This window comes from Girardinichthys multiradiatus, chromosome X (assembly GCF_021462225.1).
Source record: "Girardinichthys multiradiatus isolate DD_20200921_A chromosome X, DD_fGirMul_XY1, whole genome shotgun sequence".
NCBI classification, from domain to species: domain Eukaryota; kingdom Metazoa; phylum Chordata; class Actinopteri; order Cyprinodontiformes; family Goodeidae; genus Girardinichthys; species Girardinichthys multiradiatus.
Genome location: NC_061817.1, coordinates 9,461,658 through 9,476,757, shown reverse-complemented (window position 1 = coordinate 9,476,757; position 15,100 = coordinate 9,461,658). Strand labels below are relative to the sequence as shown.

At 42.1% G+C, this 15,100-nt stretch overlaps 1 protein-coding gene across 1 annotated transcript in view; it reads right to left on the bottom strand.

Annotated features, from left to right (window-relative positions):
- The window catches only part of LOC124863186 (unconventional myosin-XV-like), a 79,945-nt gene that overhangs the window by 17,300 nt on the left and 47,545 nt on the right, over window positions 1-15,100 (bottom strand). The window contains exons 45-54 of the mRNA XM_047357454.1: window positions 9,623-9,698; window positions 9,423-9,538; window positions 9,198-9,316; window positions 4,399-4,540; window positions 2,849-2,960; window positions 2,606-2,680; window positions 2,177-2,379; window positions 1,959-2,083; window positions 1,771-1,834; window positions 254-326 (exon numbers count right to left, since the gene is read on the bottom strand). Of these exons, the coding sequence (XP_047213410.1) occupies window positions 254-326; window positions 1,771-1,834; window positions 1,959-2,083; window positions 2,177-2,379; window positions 2,606-2,680; window positions 2,849-2,960; window positions 4,399-4,540; window positions 9,198-9,316; window positions 9,423-9,538; window positions 9,623-9,698 (1,105 nt within the window). The remainder of the gene's footprint in view (window positions 1-253; window positions 327-1,770; window positions 1,835-1,958; window positions 2,084-2,176; window positions 2,380-2,605; window positions 2,681-2,848; window positions 2,961-4,398; window positions 4,541-9,197; window positions 9,317-9,422; window positions 9,539-9,622; window positions 9,699-15,100) is intronic.

Sequence of the window (15,100 nt, the reverse complement as noted above, 5' to 3'; positions counted from 1 at the left end):
TCACATATTGCAGTAATCCAAATGTGACAAAACAACACCATGAATAATTATATTCAGCTCAGACCATGACACAATGGAGAAAACTTTGGCAATTTTTCTCAAACTGTAAAAACAGGAATGAACCAGAGACTAAACTTGTAAATCAGATATAAAAACTCAGTTCTAAGGTTATGCTAAGATTCCTAATATGTTTCTATCAACTCATTCAGTTCTGTTTCAGTATTTGTTGTGCTTTTCTGAATTCTGCTTTTACCTATGGAGATATCAGCAGCCACTCTGTTCATCCCACTGTCAGAGAAGTCAATCAGAGACTCATAGACTGGAGACTAAAAACAAAAGCAGAAGAAATGTGTGAGCTACATACTGAGACTATGACAATAAATATTTTAAACAAGTTAGGTAGAGATACACCAGTCTGAATTTTGTGGCTGATTTCTGAGACTCAGTTTTTGTGAAGCTTTGACAGTTTCTTTGTGTATCCTCAAACTGTAAACTATTTACCCAGAGATTTCCAAAAGGCTGCCAACATTTGCACTTCAAGTATGTTTCATAAAAGACAAAGTTTGAAAGCTCATAAGGATAAAACTTTGCTGTAATCTGCTTAGCCTTCCTGTTATAAGCAAAACATCTTGCACTCTCTTGCTCTTTTGCAGCCTGACAAGTCTCAACATGTCATAGAAAATTATTTTTCCTTTTAAATACCTTCTTAGGTCTCTGTGCTTGCATCTGAATGCATTTCAAACACCAATATAGATATTGGAAAAAGGTAAATTTGAGTCTTCTTCCCACAGTAACAACGTCCACATGAACCTTTTAGCCCGTATGGTTCATTGCTTATGAAAAATGATGAGTTTTTACGTTTCTGACTGGCCAGTCACCGGTCAGCGATGATCAAAATGGAAATTCATCAATTCTAATCATCAGCTTATTCTTTCTGTTGCATTGCTAAGGTTTAAACATCACAACAGAGAATAATAAAATATCCTGAAATATTAGATGGCCAAACAATAGTACAAACACCACATGTGGTCTTTGGGCGGCTTTTAGTAGTACTCAGAAGAAGTTTTGATACATGCAAACCAATTAACTGTGATCTATAACCAGAAAGCCTCAACAGCAAATACATGACTTGTTGAAGCACACACATCTTTGTTTAGTCTGAAAAGCAGTTCAGTAGAGAAAATGTCAACAATGGTCTGCATGAGCTGACACAAATAACAGTATCCAGGAATGGGTGTTGGTGACTCCTTATGGTGTCCTCCATTCATTTGAAATCAGAACTTGGATCTGGGAATGACAGAAACTTAACTAAACCCTGTTCTAATTTCATGTTTGAAAACCAACAGAATTAGTTTTATGATCAGTGATCAAATAACCACTGTGTACTTTTATATATGTATATTTTGTATTTTTGTGCATTTTTAACTTTCAAACACTGTCGCAACATGTCCACTAAGACAGGCAGTATAGTACTGTGAAAATGATTAATTTCAAGAGATACATAATGTCATAGGTGCAAATAAACTGAGCTTATTAAGAAAGGCGACCTATTAAATTTAGAGGTAGGGGCTGTTGGGGACCCATTTTTTGTATTTCTTCCCAACTTTGAGCTTGTTTGTAAAAATGGAATAGTTAGTACATAATTAAACCACCTGTTATGGAGTGCCATTTCATAATAATGTTTTGTCTTTTCTTGCCATTATGATGTAACACAACAAATCCAGAATTATAAACACAAATGTAAGTTTTAACCAAGGCCAACTGTATTACCTTGGAGAATTTGACCATATCACCGGGGTCCCTGGCCTCCTTCCCTTTTTTGGTTTTCTGATCACTATGAAGGATAAACAACACAACAGTCGGTCAAATGTATTATCTATTTATTTATCTGATGCAAAATTGGGGTTCCAGTTAATAGATTCTGGCATTAAAGATGCATTAGTGTGCATCTGCCTGACCTCCTGTTTCTCTGGGCTTCTCTGAAGTACTTCTTGGCAAACTCAGTCATTAAATACTGATTGCTGTGCAGAGGGAGCTCATCCATTTTGACACTCCAGCTGTCCCCATACATCTCATTTACAACCTGGCACACAGAAAACCCAGAATTATAACCCAAAATCATATTTTTGCACTGCAATTAGAGAGTCTAATCTGAAGATATAATCTTAGTCTGCACCTCTGTGGAGAGCTCAAGTTCATGAGCAGCTACAGCTGAGCCCATTGCCACAGCAACGGCAGCTGAAGCCGCAACCCGCCCGTGCCTGTCCCGAGGCTCCACGCGCTCAGCAGGCAGAAACAGGAAGTCAGGAGCAGCCACAGGATGGACATAATCACTGGGGAAAACTCCAGACCTTCCAAAAACAGCCCCGAACCGCCAACCTGTTTGAGCGGACACACACCAGTAGACATTGTCAGTATGCCCAATTAGAGGTTCACATGCATACATAAAATCCATATTTAAAGTTCTTCAGAACAAAAAGTGTTACATCAAATAAGCAAACGAAATGGTATATACATGTACCTATGTACATATAAGTATATATATATATCTATCTATATATATATATAGATAGATAGATATATATATATCTCACGCTGCACCCACCAAACTCTGGAGTGTCCCTCTTCAACTCTTCCAGAAGCATGACGGTTTTCTTCACAATGCAGCCATATTGTTTTCCTGCACAAACAGACCCATCCACCCCCGACACACACACAAACAAAGTTAATGTTAATGTGCTTTGTGCTAAGCAGCATTCAATATAGATGATATATCTGGCTTAATGAGGCAGAAAGGAGATGTAATACAACCACACTTCTCGGTAGTATACTTGTGTGTGTCTCATACCGGACTCCACTCCATCCATGTGCTGGAGCCGGATGATGTCTCCTTTGTGGAAGCTTAGGTAATTCCTGTTCTCAGTGATGTAATTCCTCACCGCCACCACATACTCTGAATCCTGAGAAAGACCATCTTATTTAACACATCAACTTGCATTTGAAACATGTTTAAACCTACAATCTGGTATTAGATTATATGAAGTTATAGTGCCTTGCAAAGGTAATCGTAACCATTGAAATTTGTCTAATACTGTCATGCTACAAACACAATCCTCAGTGTATTTTATTAGGATTTTGTGATAGATCAGCACAAAGTAAGGCATGATTTTCAAATTGTTTTACAAATAAAAATCTGAATAGTGTGGTATACATTGGTACTTAGCCTCTCTGACTCAATACTTTGCAGAACCAACTTTTGTTGCAACTACAGCTGCAAGTATGCCTCTTTCGGTATGCCTCTGCCAGCTTTGTACATCTAGAGACTAACATTTTTGCTAATTCCTGTTTGTCAAAGGTTTTAAGCTCAGTCAAACTTTAATGGAAAGTTGCGATGGACAATTATTTCTGAGTTATTCAATTGATTCTATTTGGATTTAGCTCTGGACTTTGACTGGGCCGTTCTAAGACATGAATATGCTTTGATCTGAACCATTCCATCTGACCAGTTGGACATTTTCCTGCTGAAGGAGAGCCTGCCTACTGCATGACGCTGCCACTATACTGTATTGTAAGATGGTGTTCTCAGTGTGATGTGCAGTGAGTTTTCCACCCCTTTTTTTCTCCAATGGCTTTTTCTTGTCACCCTTCCAAAAAGGCCATCTTTGAGGAGTGCTTACATGATAATTGTCCTGTTAGGTGAAAGGCAATATCAGTGTTGGTTTGCAGTTGTGCCATATTCTTTTAGTGGTTCAGATGATGGATTGAACAGAGCTCGTTGAGTATTCAAAGCTTGGCATATAGTTTTATAACCTAACCATGGTTTAAACCTCTTCACGGCTTTATCCCGGACCTGGAGTGTATATTCATCTTCACTAATCTTCTCAAACGTCTGAGGTCTTCAAAGAACAGCTATATTAATACTGAGATTCAATCGCACACTCTACTATTTATTGATTAGGTAACCTCTAAAGGTAGTTTATTGCACTGGATTTTATTTAGAGGTATCAGAACAAAAGGGGCCGAGTAAAAAAGCAGGCCACACTTTTCAGACTTCTATTTGAAAAACAAATTCATATTTTGTTTTTTCACTTTACAATCTGCTATGTTTTGTAGGTCTGTCACACAAAATCCCAGTAACATACCCTGAGTTTTGTGGTTGCCATGTAACATACAAACATGAATAATCTGTTGTCGATCAAAGGGCTAATTCCTTTTTTTAAGGTTTATGCCACAGAGTTTTCATTGGACCTAAACTTTTAGCTTAAAAACACTTTGGCAATAAAACCTTGAACTACCAAGTCAATCCATCAGAAATAATGATACTGAATCAAAAGAAATGTAGATTTAAAAGACAGACATACAAAATAGCCAGTGAAAGGTGGAAAATGTCCCTCTGACCTTCTTGAGCTCCGTGAGGAAGTAGTCGATCATATGTTTGACCTGTGGCGCTTTAGCGGAGAACAGGATCAGCTTCTCATTGGTCAGGTTGAACTCCAACATGTTTTTTGATGGGATAGACACAAACAGGATGTCCGAGTAGCTGCACAGGCAGTCAAAAGGTCAAACCAGGAAGTCAGCTTAAAGTCAAAGTTAAAAGCAACTCAAGATTCTGGTCAAGTGGTCTAATCTTTTATTTCTTTGTTAAGAAAGGTAAGTAAAATATTTCAATATGTCAATATGTATAGTACACTATAAACACCCTACTCAAGACCATATCATAGTCAAGAACATTCTGAAATAATTTCAACTGATTATACACTGTGTTACTACTGATGAAGCCAGAAGGGACAGTTTATTTAAATAACTAAGTATGCCCATTCATAGATCTTCAGTGTGGAAGTATCAGCCAGGTGCTGCTAATTAAAAGCATTGATTGATAATCAGCAGGTGAGATCACGTTTATAAAAGCAGGAGTGTTGGCGTTTTCTGGGTTTGGAGACTACAGGAACACAATGTCATGGAGGAAAGCCCTAAGCAGTGAGATTAAAGCAGTAACTGCTGCAGTCTGTCAATCTGGGAATGTTCAAAAGGCTACAGTTTGATATGGTGGAACATTTAAAGGAACCGCCTGTCCTTAAAAATCTATGCTAAAAGCCTCATATACTGCTAGTTTAATTCTTCATTTGCACTTTTTTGCCGGTATTGTCCTATTTTAGGGATTGTGCTCTTACTTTGTTTTGCAGTGTCAGAATAATGTTTTAATTTTGTGTTTTAAGTTGTTAGGTGTTAAATCCAAGCTACAAAAGCACTATATAAATACAATTTAATGAAATAAAACATAATATGGAAGCATAACTGTGTTTGCAGAGTTGCATCTCAATGACCCACCCGACTTCTGCAACAATGTCCTTTGGACAGGTTATACCAAATTAGACATTTAATCACAAGGAACATCACCATGTTCAGTTAAGACCAATTACAATAATTTGGAGCAAACATACATGAACTATAAAGTACTGTGGTGGCACGGCTATGATATGGTCATGTTTTGTGGCCACAAGACTCGGGAACCTTGCAGTTATTTATTCCACCATGAACTCCTCTATATACCAAAGAGTTCTAGCGTCAAATGTGAGGCAGTCCGATAGTCAAAACCTGGCCCAACCTGTTCCCTACTAACAATGAAGCAATCTTGTATACGAAACAACAAAGAAATCTTCTGTTAAAAATTCCTCCACCACATAAAAGATTAATAAAGTCATACAGAAAACATTATTGCTGCTTAGGGAGGTTCTACAAGGTGTTAAATCCTAGGGTGTACTTACAGGGGCTGGACAATGAAACTGAAACACCTGGTTTTAGACCACAATCATTTATTAGTATGGTGTAGGGCCTCCTTTTGCGGCCAATACGGCGTCAATTCGTCTTGGGAATGACATATACAAGTCCTGCACAGTGGTCAGAGGGATTTTAAGCCATTCTTCTTGCAGGATAGTGGCCAGGTCACTACGTGATACTGGTGGAGGAAAACGTTTCCTGACTCGATCCTCCAAAACACCCCAAACTGGCTCAATAATATTTAGATCTGGTGACTGTGCAGGCCATGGGAGATGTTCAACTTCACTTTCATGTTCATCAAACCAATCTTTCACCAGTCTTGCTGTGTGTATTGGTGCATTGTCATCCTGATACACGGCACCACCTTCAGGATTCAATGTTTGAACCATTGGATGCACATGGTCCTCAAGAATGGTTCGGTAGTCCTTGGCAGTGATGCTCCCATCTAGCACAAGTATTGGGCCAAGGGAATGCCATGATATGGCACCCCAAACCATCACTGATCCACCCCCATTCTTCACTCTGGGCATGCAACAGTCTGGGTGGTACGCTTCTTTGGGGCTTCTCCACACCGTAACTCTCCCGGATGTGGGGAAAACAGTAAAGATGGACTCATCAGAGAACAATACATGTTTCACATTGTCCACAGCCCAACATTTGCGCTCCTTGCACCATTGAAACCGACGTTTGGCATTGGCATGAGTGACCAAAGGTTTGTCTATAGCAGCCTGGCCGTGTATATTGACCCTGTGGAGCTCCCGACAGACAGTTCTGGTGGAAACAGGAGAGTTGAGGTGCACATTTAATTCTGCCGTGATTTGGGCAGCCGTGGTTTTATGTTTTTTGGATACAATCCGGGTTAGCACCCGAACATCCCTTTCAGACAGCTTCCTCTTGCGTCCACAGTTAATCCTGTTGGATGTGGTTCGTCCTTCTTGGTGGTATGCTGACATTACCCTGGATACCGTGGCTCTTGATACATCACAAAGACTTGCTGTCTTTGGTCACAGATGCGCCAGCAAGACGTGCACCAACAATTTGTCCTCTTTTGAACTCTGGTATGTCACCCATAATGTTGTGTGCATTTCAATATTTTGAGCAAACCTGTGCTCTTACCCTGCTAATTGAACCTTCACACTCTGCTCTTACTGGTGCAATGTGCAATCAATGAAGACTGGCTACCAGGCTGGTCCAATTTAGCCATGAAACCTCCCACACTAAAATGACAGATGTTTCAGTTTCATTGTCCAACCCCTGTAGATTGTAATGCACAGCTTCTCCTTTTATTTTAATTTTAGTCAGTAAATAATAATAGTGTCAAATTTGATTTGTGTGTGAACTTAAAGATTATATTTAAATAATTTTAGAACTTGGTAAGCAAAAGATAGTTTTCATAATGTAATGATAAGAACAATTCTAGAATTGAAAATGGGGTATACTTTCTTTTTCACAATGAATGTGTGGAAACCACTAAAAGAGCTGAAAAACATCCCAGAATGCAAAAGAAGAACATTCTCTGGAATGTCTCTTTTAATTTAGGAACCACCCAATTGTTCTTTAATACAGAAAACAAGCTATCCATCAAATTATCCATCCAGTGGCAATAGTCGTAGGGACCAAAGCTTATTGTGATGTAGTTGTGATTTATAGGTGAATATTAGGACATTACCTACAGTGCACGCAGCATTGGTTGGAGTATAATTTACAGGTCCTTCTCAAAATATTAGCATATTGTGATAAAGTTCATTATTTTCCATAATGTCATGATGAAAATTTAACATTCATATATTTTAGATTCATTGCACACTAACTGAAATATTTCAGGTCTTTTATTGTCTTAATACGGATGATTTTGGCATACAGCTCATGAAAACCCAAAATTCCTATCTCACAAAATTAGCATATTTCATCCGACCAATAAAAGAAAAGTGTTTTTAATACAAAAAACGTCAACCTTCAAATAATCATGTACAGTTATGCACTCAATACTTGGTCGGGAATCCTTTTGCAGAAATGACTGCTTCAATGCGGCGTGGCATGGAGGCAATCAGCCTGTGGCACTGCTGAGGTCTTATGGAGGCCCAGGATGCTTCGATAGCGGCCTTTAGCTCATCCAGAGTGTTGGGTCTTGAGTCTCTCAACGTTCTCTTCACAATATCCCACAGATTCTCTATGGGGTTCAGGTCAGGAGAGTTGGCAGGCCAATTGAGCACAGTGATACCATGGTCAGTAAACCATTTACCAGTGGTTTTGGCACTGTGAGCAGGTGCCAGGTCGTGCTGAAAAATGAAATCTTCATCTCCAGAAAGCTTTTCAGCAGATGGAAGCATTAAGTGCTCCAAAATCTCCTGATAGCTAGCTGCATTGACCCTGCCCTTGATAAAACACAATGGACCAACACCAGCAGCTGACACAGCACCCCAAACCATCACTGACTGTGGGTACTTGATACTGGACTTCTGGCATTTTGGCATTTCCTTCTCCCCAGTCTTCCTCCAGACTCTGGCACCTTGATTTCCGAATGACATGCAGAATTTGCTTTCATCCGAAAAAAGTACTTTGGACCACTGAGCAACAGTCCAGTGCTGCTTCTCTGTAGCCCAGGTCAGGCGCTTCTGCTGCTGTTTCTGGTTCAAAAGTGGCTTGACCTGGGGAATGCGGCACCTGTAGCCCATTTCCTGCACACGCCTGTGCACGGTGGCTCTGGATGTTTCTACTCCAGACTCAGTCCACTGCTTCCGCAGGTCCCCCAAGGTCTGGAATCGGCCCTTCTCCACAATCTTCCTCAGGGTCCGGTCACCTCTTCTCGTTGTGCAGCGTTTTCTGCCACACTTTTTCCTTCCCACAGACTTCCCACTGAGGTGCCTTGATACAGCACTCTGGGAACAGCCTATTCGTTCAGAAATTTCTTTCTGTGTCTTACCCTCTTGCTTGAGGGTGTCAATAGTGGCCTTCTGGACAGCAGTCAGGTCGGCAATCTTACCCATGATTGGGGTTTTGAGTGATGAACCAGGCTGGGAGTTTTAAAGGCCTCAGGAATCTTTGCAGGTGTTTAGAGTTAACTCGTTGATTCAGATGATTAGGTTCATAGCTCGTTTAGAGACCCTTTTAATGATATGCTAATTTTGTGAGATAGGAATTTTGGGTTTTCATGAGCTGTATGCCAAAATCATCCGTATTAAGACAATAAAAGACCTGAAATATTTCAGTTAGTGTGCAATGAATCTAAAATATATCAATGTTACATTTTCATCATGACATTATGGAAAATAATGAACTTTATCACAATATGCTAATATTTTGAGAAGGACCTGTACAGTGTAGGTGTGGTCTAGTTTTCAATGCAGCAGCTTGAAAAACCTTAAACAGCTTTATCACCAAATAAATATGTTTAACCTCTTCCAACAAGTTGAGTTCACCTGTAGGTCCTCAGCACTCTGAAGTAGTCTGAAGCAGTTGAGCTGCTCTTCACCAACTTCAGCAGCTTGATGCCTTTATGCGACACAGACAAGACCTGGACTCCTGTTCCCACACTGCCCTGGAAAGCAGACACACGCATTCACCACAACCTGATAATACATGTAACTGTGGACCAACACTCATACAGGCCTAAAGAAGGGGGAAAGCAGATTTAGGAAACTCACAGAGGCGGGGAAGAGGCGGGAGAAGTAGATCTCCCAAGAGTCTTTGGCCATGGCCACCACTTTTTTCTTCACATTTTCATCATTCGTTCCTGAAGCCTGATCCACTTTGTTCTCGGCTATTAAAAAGAAAATGGACTTATGAAAGTTTTCAGGGCGAGCTGGGTTGCAGATGTGAAGGTTTTTTTTTGTTTGTTTTTTACCAAAAAGGTCTTTCATCTTCTGTCTCTCTTCTTGGGTGATGCGGACGCAAGCCTCAGAGAAGGTATCGTGTACAACCTACAAAAGACAGGCACAGACAAGAATAAATGCATTACATTGCAAAAGGTTTCACACTCCTTGAACATTTCCACCTAAAACATGTTTTCTTCCAGGACTGTCCTGCACGTAGCTCCATCCATCTTCCCATCATCTCTGACCAGCTATCCTGTCCATTTCCCACAGTATTATGGTGCCATCAACATGTTTCACTGTGGAGATGGCAATTGTTTTTTTTTTCTGCCACACATAGAATTTTGCACGTAGAAATAAAAGCTTAATTATGGCCTCATCTGACCAGATCAAATTCTTTTACATGTTTGCAGTGTCCACTACAAGGCTAGCTTCAAACAGCAAACAAGGCTGAACTGAGCAAAACTGTGTACACTTTCAGGTAATGGATTAAAGAGTGCTCTTAGTGATGTTTGCAGCTTGGGATAATTACCCTGCACAACGTTATCCCTGATCTGATATTTTCCTGGGTTTTCATGATGCTGTTTGTTTACTAATATTCTCTATATAACCCCTGAGGCCTCCACAGAACAGTTGTATTTAGACTGAGAATTAATTGTACAAAAATGGACTCACAATTAGGTGACTTCTCCAGGCAGTTGGTTGCACTGGGATTTAAGCGGTATTAGAATAAACGAGGCTGACTGCTAATTTCAAGGGGGGTTAACTATAATATTTATATGTCCCTCCACCCGGATGAGCGGGTGGAGGGAATGCTGCAAGTCACTGACTGGATGCAATCTGCTGGGTTTCCTTAGATAGAAAAACGTTTTATCCAATTTGAATAAAAAGCTAACTCCGACTGCACTGTTCAAATGTTAGGATTAATTGGAATGTATGTACCTGACTGTTGTGAAGTGCCTTGAGACAACGTGTTGTGAATTGGTGCTATATAAATAAAACTGAATTGAATTTAATTGAATATGCATCCATCCATCCATCCATCCATCCATCCACCCATCCATCCACTCATCCATCCATCCATCCATCCATCCATCCATCCATCCATCCATCCATCCGTTGTCTTCTGCTTATCTGAGGTTGGGTTGCGGGGGCAGCAGCCTAAGCAGAGAGACCCAGACTTCCTCTCCACAGCCACTTGGGGCAGCTCGTCTGGGGGAATCTCAATGCGTTGCCAGGCCAGCCCAGAAACATAGTCCCTCCAGCGTGTCCTGGGTCTTCTTCTGGGCCTCCTCCCGGTGGGACATGCCCGGAACACCTCACCAGGGAGGAGTCCAGGAAGCATCCTAACCAGATGTCCGAGCCACCTCAACTGGCTCTACTTTGAGTCCCTCCCGGATGAGCGAGCTTCTTACCCTTTCTCTAAGGGAGAGCCCAGACACCCTGCGGAGGAAACTCATTTCGGCCGCTTGTATCCATGATCTGGTTCCTTCAGTCACGACCCAGAGCTTATGACCATAGATGAGGGTAGGAATGTGGATCGGAGAAGGCAGTCTACCCATTTCCAGCTCAAGACCATGCCCTCGGACTTGAAGGCATTGATTCTCATCCCGGCCGCTTCACACTCGGCTGCGAACTGCTCCAGCGAGAGCTGTAGATCACGAGCTGATAAAGCCAACAGGACCACATCATCTGCAAAAAGCAGAGACGCAATCCTACGACCACCAAAACGGATCCTCTCAACACCTTGGCAACACCTAGAAATTCTGTCCATAAAAGTTATGAACAGAATCGGTGACATAGGGCAACCTTGGCGGAGTCCAACCCTCACCGGAAATGAGTCCGACTTACTGCCGGCAATGTGGACCAAGCTCTAACACCGGTCATACAGGGACCTAACAGCCCGTACCAAACCCTGGTACCCCATACCCCAGGAGTACCCCCCACAGGATTCCCTGAGGGAACGCCTTCTCCAAGTGCACAAAGCCCATGTAGACTGGTTGGGCGAACTTCCATGTATATATATACACTGCTCAAAAAAATAAAGGGAACACTCAAATAACACATCCTAGATCTGAATGAATGAAATATTCTCATTGAATACTTTGTTCTGTACAAAGTTGAATGTGCTGACAACAAAATCACACACAAATCATCAATGGAAATCAAATTTATTAACCAATGGAGGACTGGATTTGGAGTCACACACAAAATTAAAGTGGAACAACGCACTACAGGCTGATCCAACTTTGATGTAATGTCCTTAAAACAAGTCAAAATGAGGCTCAGTATTGTGTGTGGCCTCCACGTGCCTGTATGACCTCCCTACAACGCCAGGGCATGCTCCTGATGACACGGTGGATGGTCTCCTGAGGGATCTCCTCCCAGACCTGGACTAAAGTATCCACCAACTCCTGGACAGTCTGTGGTGCAACGTGAAGTTGGTGGATGGAGCAGGACATGATGTCCTAGATGTGCTCAATCGGATTCAGGTCTGGGGAACGGGCGGGCCAGTCCATAGCTTCAATGTCTTCATCTTGCAGGAACTGCTGACACACTCCAGCCACATGAGGTCTAGCATTGTCCTGCATTAGGAGGAACCCAGGGCCAACCGCACCAGCATATGGTCTCACAAGGGGTCTGAGGATCTCATCTTGGTACCTAATGGTAGTCAGGTTATCTCTGGCGAGCACATGGAGGGCCACGCGGCCCTCCTAAGAAATGCCAACCCACATCATTACAACACAAGGAATGGACATTAGACCAGTGGAAATCTGTGCTTTGGTCTGATGAGTCCAAGTTTGAGATCTTTGGTTCCAACCACCGTGTCTTTGTGCGGCACAGAAGAGGTGAACGGATGGACTCTACATGCCTGGTTCCCACTGTGAAGCATGGAGGAGGTGGTGTGATGGTGTGGGGGTGCGTTGCTGGTGACACTGTTGGGGATTTATTCAAAATTGAAGGCATACTGAACCAGCATGGCTACCACAGCATCTTGCAGCGGCATGCTATTCCATCCGGATTACGTTTAGTTGGACCATCATTTAATTTTCAACAGGACAATGACCACAAACACACCTCCAGGCTGTGTAAGGGCTATTTGACAAAGAAGGAGAGTGATGGGGTGCTGCACCAGATGACCTGGCCTCCACAGTCACCGGACTTGAACCCAATCGAGATGGTTTGGGGTGATCTGGACCGCAGAGTGAAGGCAAAAGGGTCAACAAGTGCTAAGCATCTCTGGGAACTCCTTCAAGACTGTTGGAAAACCATTTCAGGTGACTACCTCTTGAAGCTCATCAACAGAATGCCAACAGTGTGCGTAGCAGTAATCAAAGCAAAAGGTGGCTACTTTGAAGAACCTAGAATATAAGACATATTTTCAGTTGTTTCACACATTTTTGTTCAGTATATAATTCCACATTTTTTTTCCACTTCCGCCTCTCTGCCTGCTCAGATGCTTTCTCCTAAGCTCCCTGCTTGCTTGCATTCTTTTACACCTAAGTTTTTATCTCTTAGCCAAAATTACGGAAATATTGGACTAAAACAACTTCTTACCAGCGACTCCCAAGGATTATTATTATTATTTTTTATTTTTTAAAGGACTTTGATGTTTTTATAATCGAACTCGAAAGCAGGACAAGTTGATGCCAGCTAATCAGCAGAAAATGCCTCCCTTCACCATAGAGGACTTCGACAAACTTTTACAGAAATTGGCTGTTTTGGAGATCAAAATCCACCGACTAGAAGTGAATGTGGAGGTGAATATGGGGTACAACGATGATTCAACTCTGCCTGTGATCCCAAACAGTGACAGCCAGCTCAACGACTCGGCCGGCAATCAGAACACTGAGAATAAACCTCCCGGCAGACCCTCCTGGCATGTTTTAGAGGCATGCCCAGAAAATCAAGGTGGACGACTCACTGGAAGATCTCAGCAATTAAATAAAATAGAATGGCCAGAATTACAGAGAAATGCCCCCGTTTCCCCTGGGAAAAGGAGACTTCGACAGCAAGCTGCTGTCACAACAACTGATAGGAGTGAGACAGCTGGAAATAATGGAATTCTCCTCCAAAACAGATTTGCTCCACTACAGAATGAAAACCAGGAAAATGATCCATCTTCTGAGAACAATAAAAGGTTTGAGAACAACCTTCCTTCTAAACAGTCTTCTCCTAAGCTGCCAGAGAAAAAGCGCCCCACCAGACCAAGAACCCTAATAGTGGGCAACACAGCTGTGGATGGGATTAAAAATGTCTGCAACAAGAAAAACACAGAAGTTATGATTGGTACCAGTAACGTGGTGTCGATATCTCAGAGAACATCCTTGCAATCACAGAAGAGCGCCCGACCCTCGAACCCCTTATCATACACCTTGGAGCCATGGATGACGTGGCTAAGAAAAAATCAGAAAGACTGAAGGAGGATTTCACTCGTCTTCTGAATATTGTTGGAGGTCTCAATATCAAGATGTTTCTCAGCGGACCCTTTGCACCAATTTTCTGTGGAGAGGAGGTTTTTTCCAGACTTCTGATGATTAATAAGTGGTTGAAAAAAACATGTGCCTCCACACCTGTGAACTTCATCGACAACTTTAATATTTTTTGGGAAAAAAGACAACTCTTCAAGCAAGATGGTTTCTGCTTGAACAAGCCAGGAGCCAGACGTTTCACATCTAATCTCTTCTATTCAGTAAATAATCCGCCAGCAGCTTTGACCTTCAGCAGAGAACATGGAGTATCAACAACAATGATAACGCTGCCTCCAACAGCTCCAGCAGAAACAATCAGCCAGTTGGCTGAGAAAGAGAGGTCATCCCAAAGGTCTCCCCGTTGAAATCCACAGGAGAAGTGGACCCCCCCCCCCCCCCCCCATTATACCCCCTCCCCCCAAACCCACACCCAGACCGACACCCCTGGTAAACCCCCCTCACCCCAGACCCCGACCCAGACCGCACAGAACTCTCCCATCTCCCCACTAAGCCCACTAAGCCTTACTGGATTCTGATAACATGAAAGGAGCTCTTAAAATTGGGACCCAAATGGCTCTGACATCTCCTCCATTCAACACCCCCCGTGGCCGAGGCCCTGCTACTAAACCAACATCTTCCAAAAGTCACAGAGCCACACCACCTCCTAATCTATCTCCTCCTAATCAGGATCTTCACATCACTTCTCTGTGATACAGTCTGGGCCCCAGTGGTAACTCTATCAGAAATGAGCATGTCCAGGAAAAACCTGGGCCCCTAATAGGAGATAGTTGTAAAATCTCTGTGCTTATACGTGACAGAAAGAACAAAGCCAAAAGGATAAGAGACAGTAATAAACAATCAACAAAAGCCATAAACTGTCAGGTACAACCAGACACAGAGTTAATATCAGCAACTAAGTCATATACAGGTCCTTCTCAAAATATTAGCATATTGTGATAAAGTTCATTATTTTCCATAATGTCATGATGAAAATTTAACATTCATATATTTTAGATTCATTGCACACTAACTGAAATA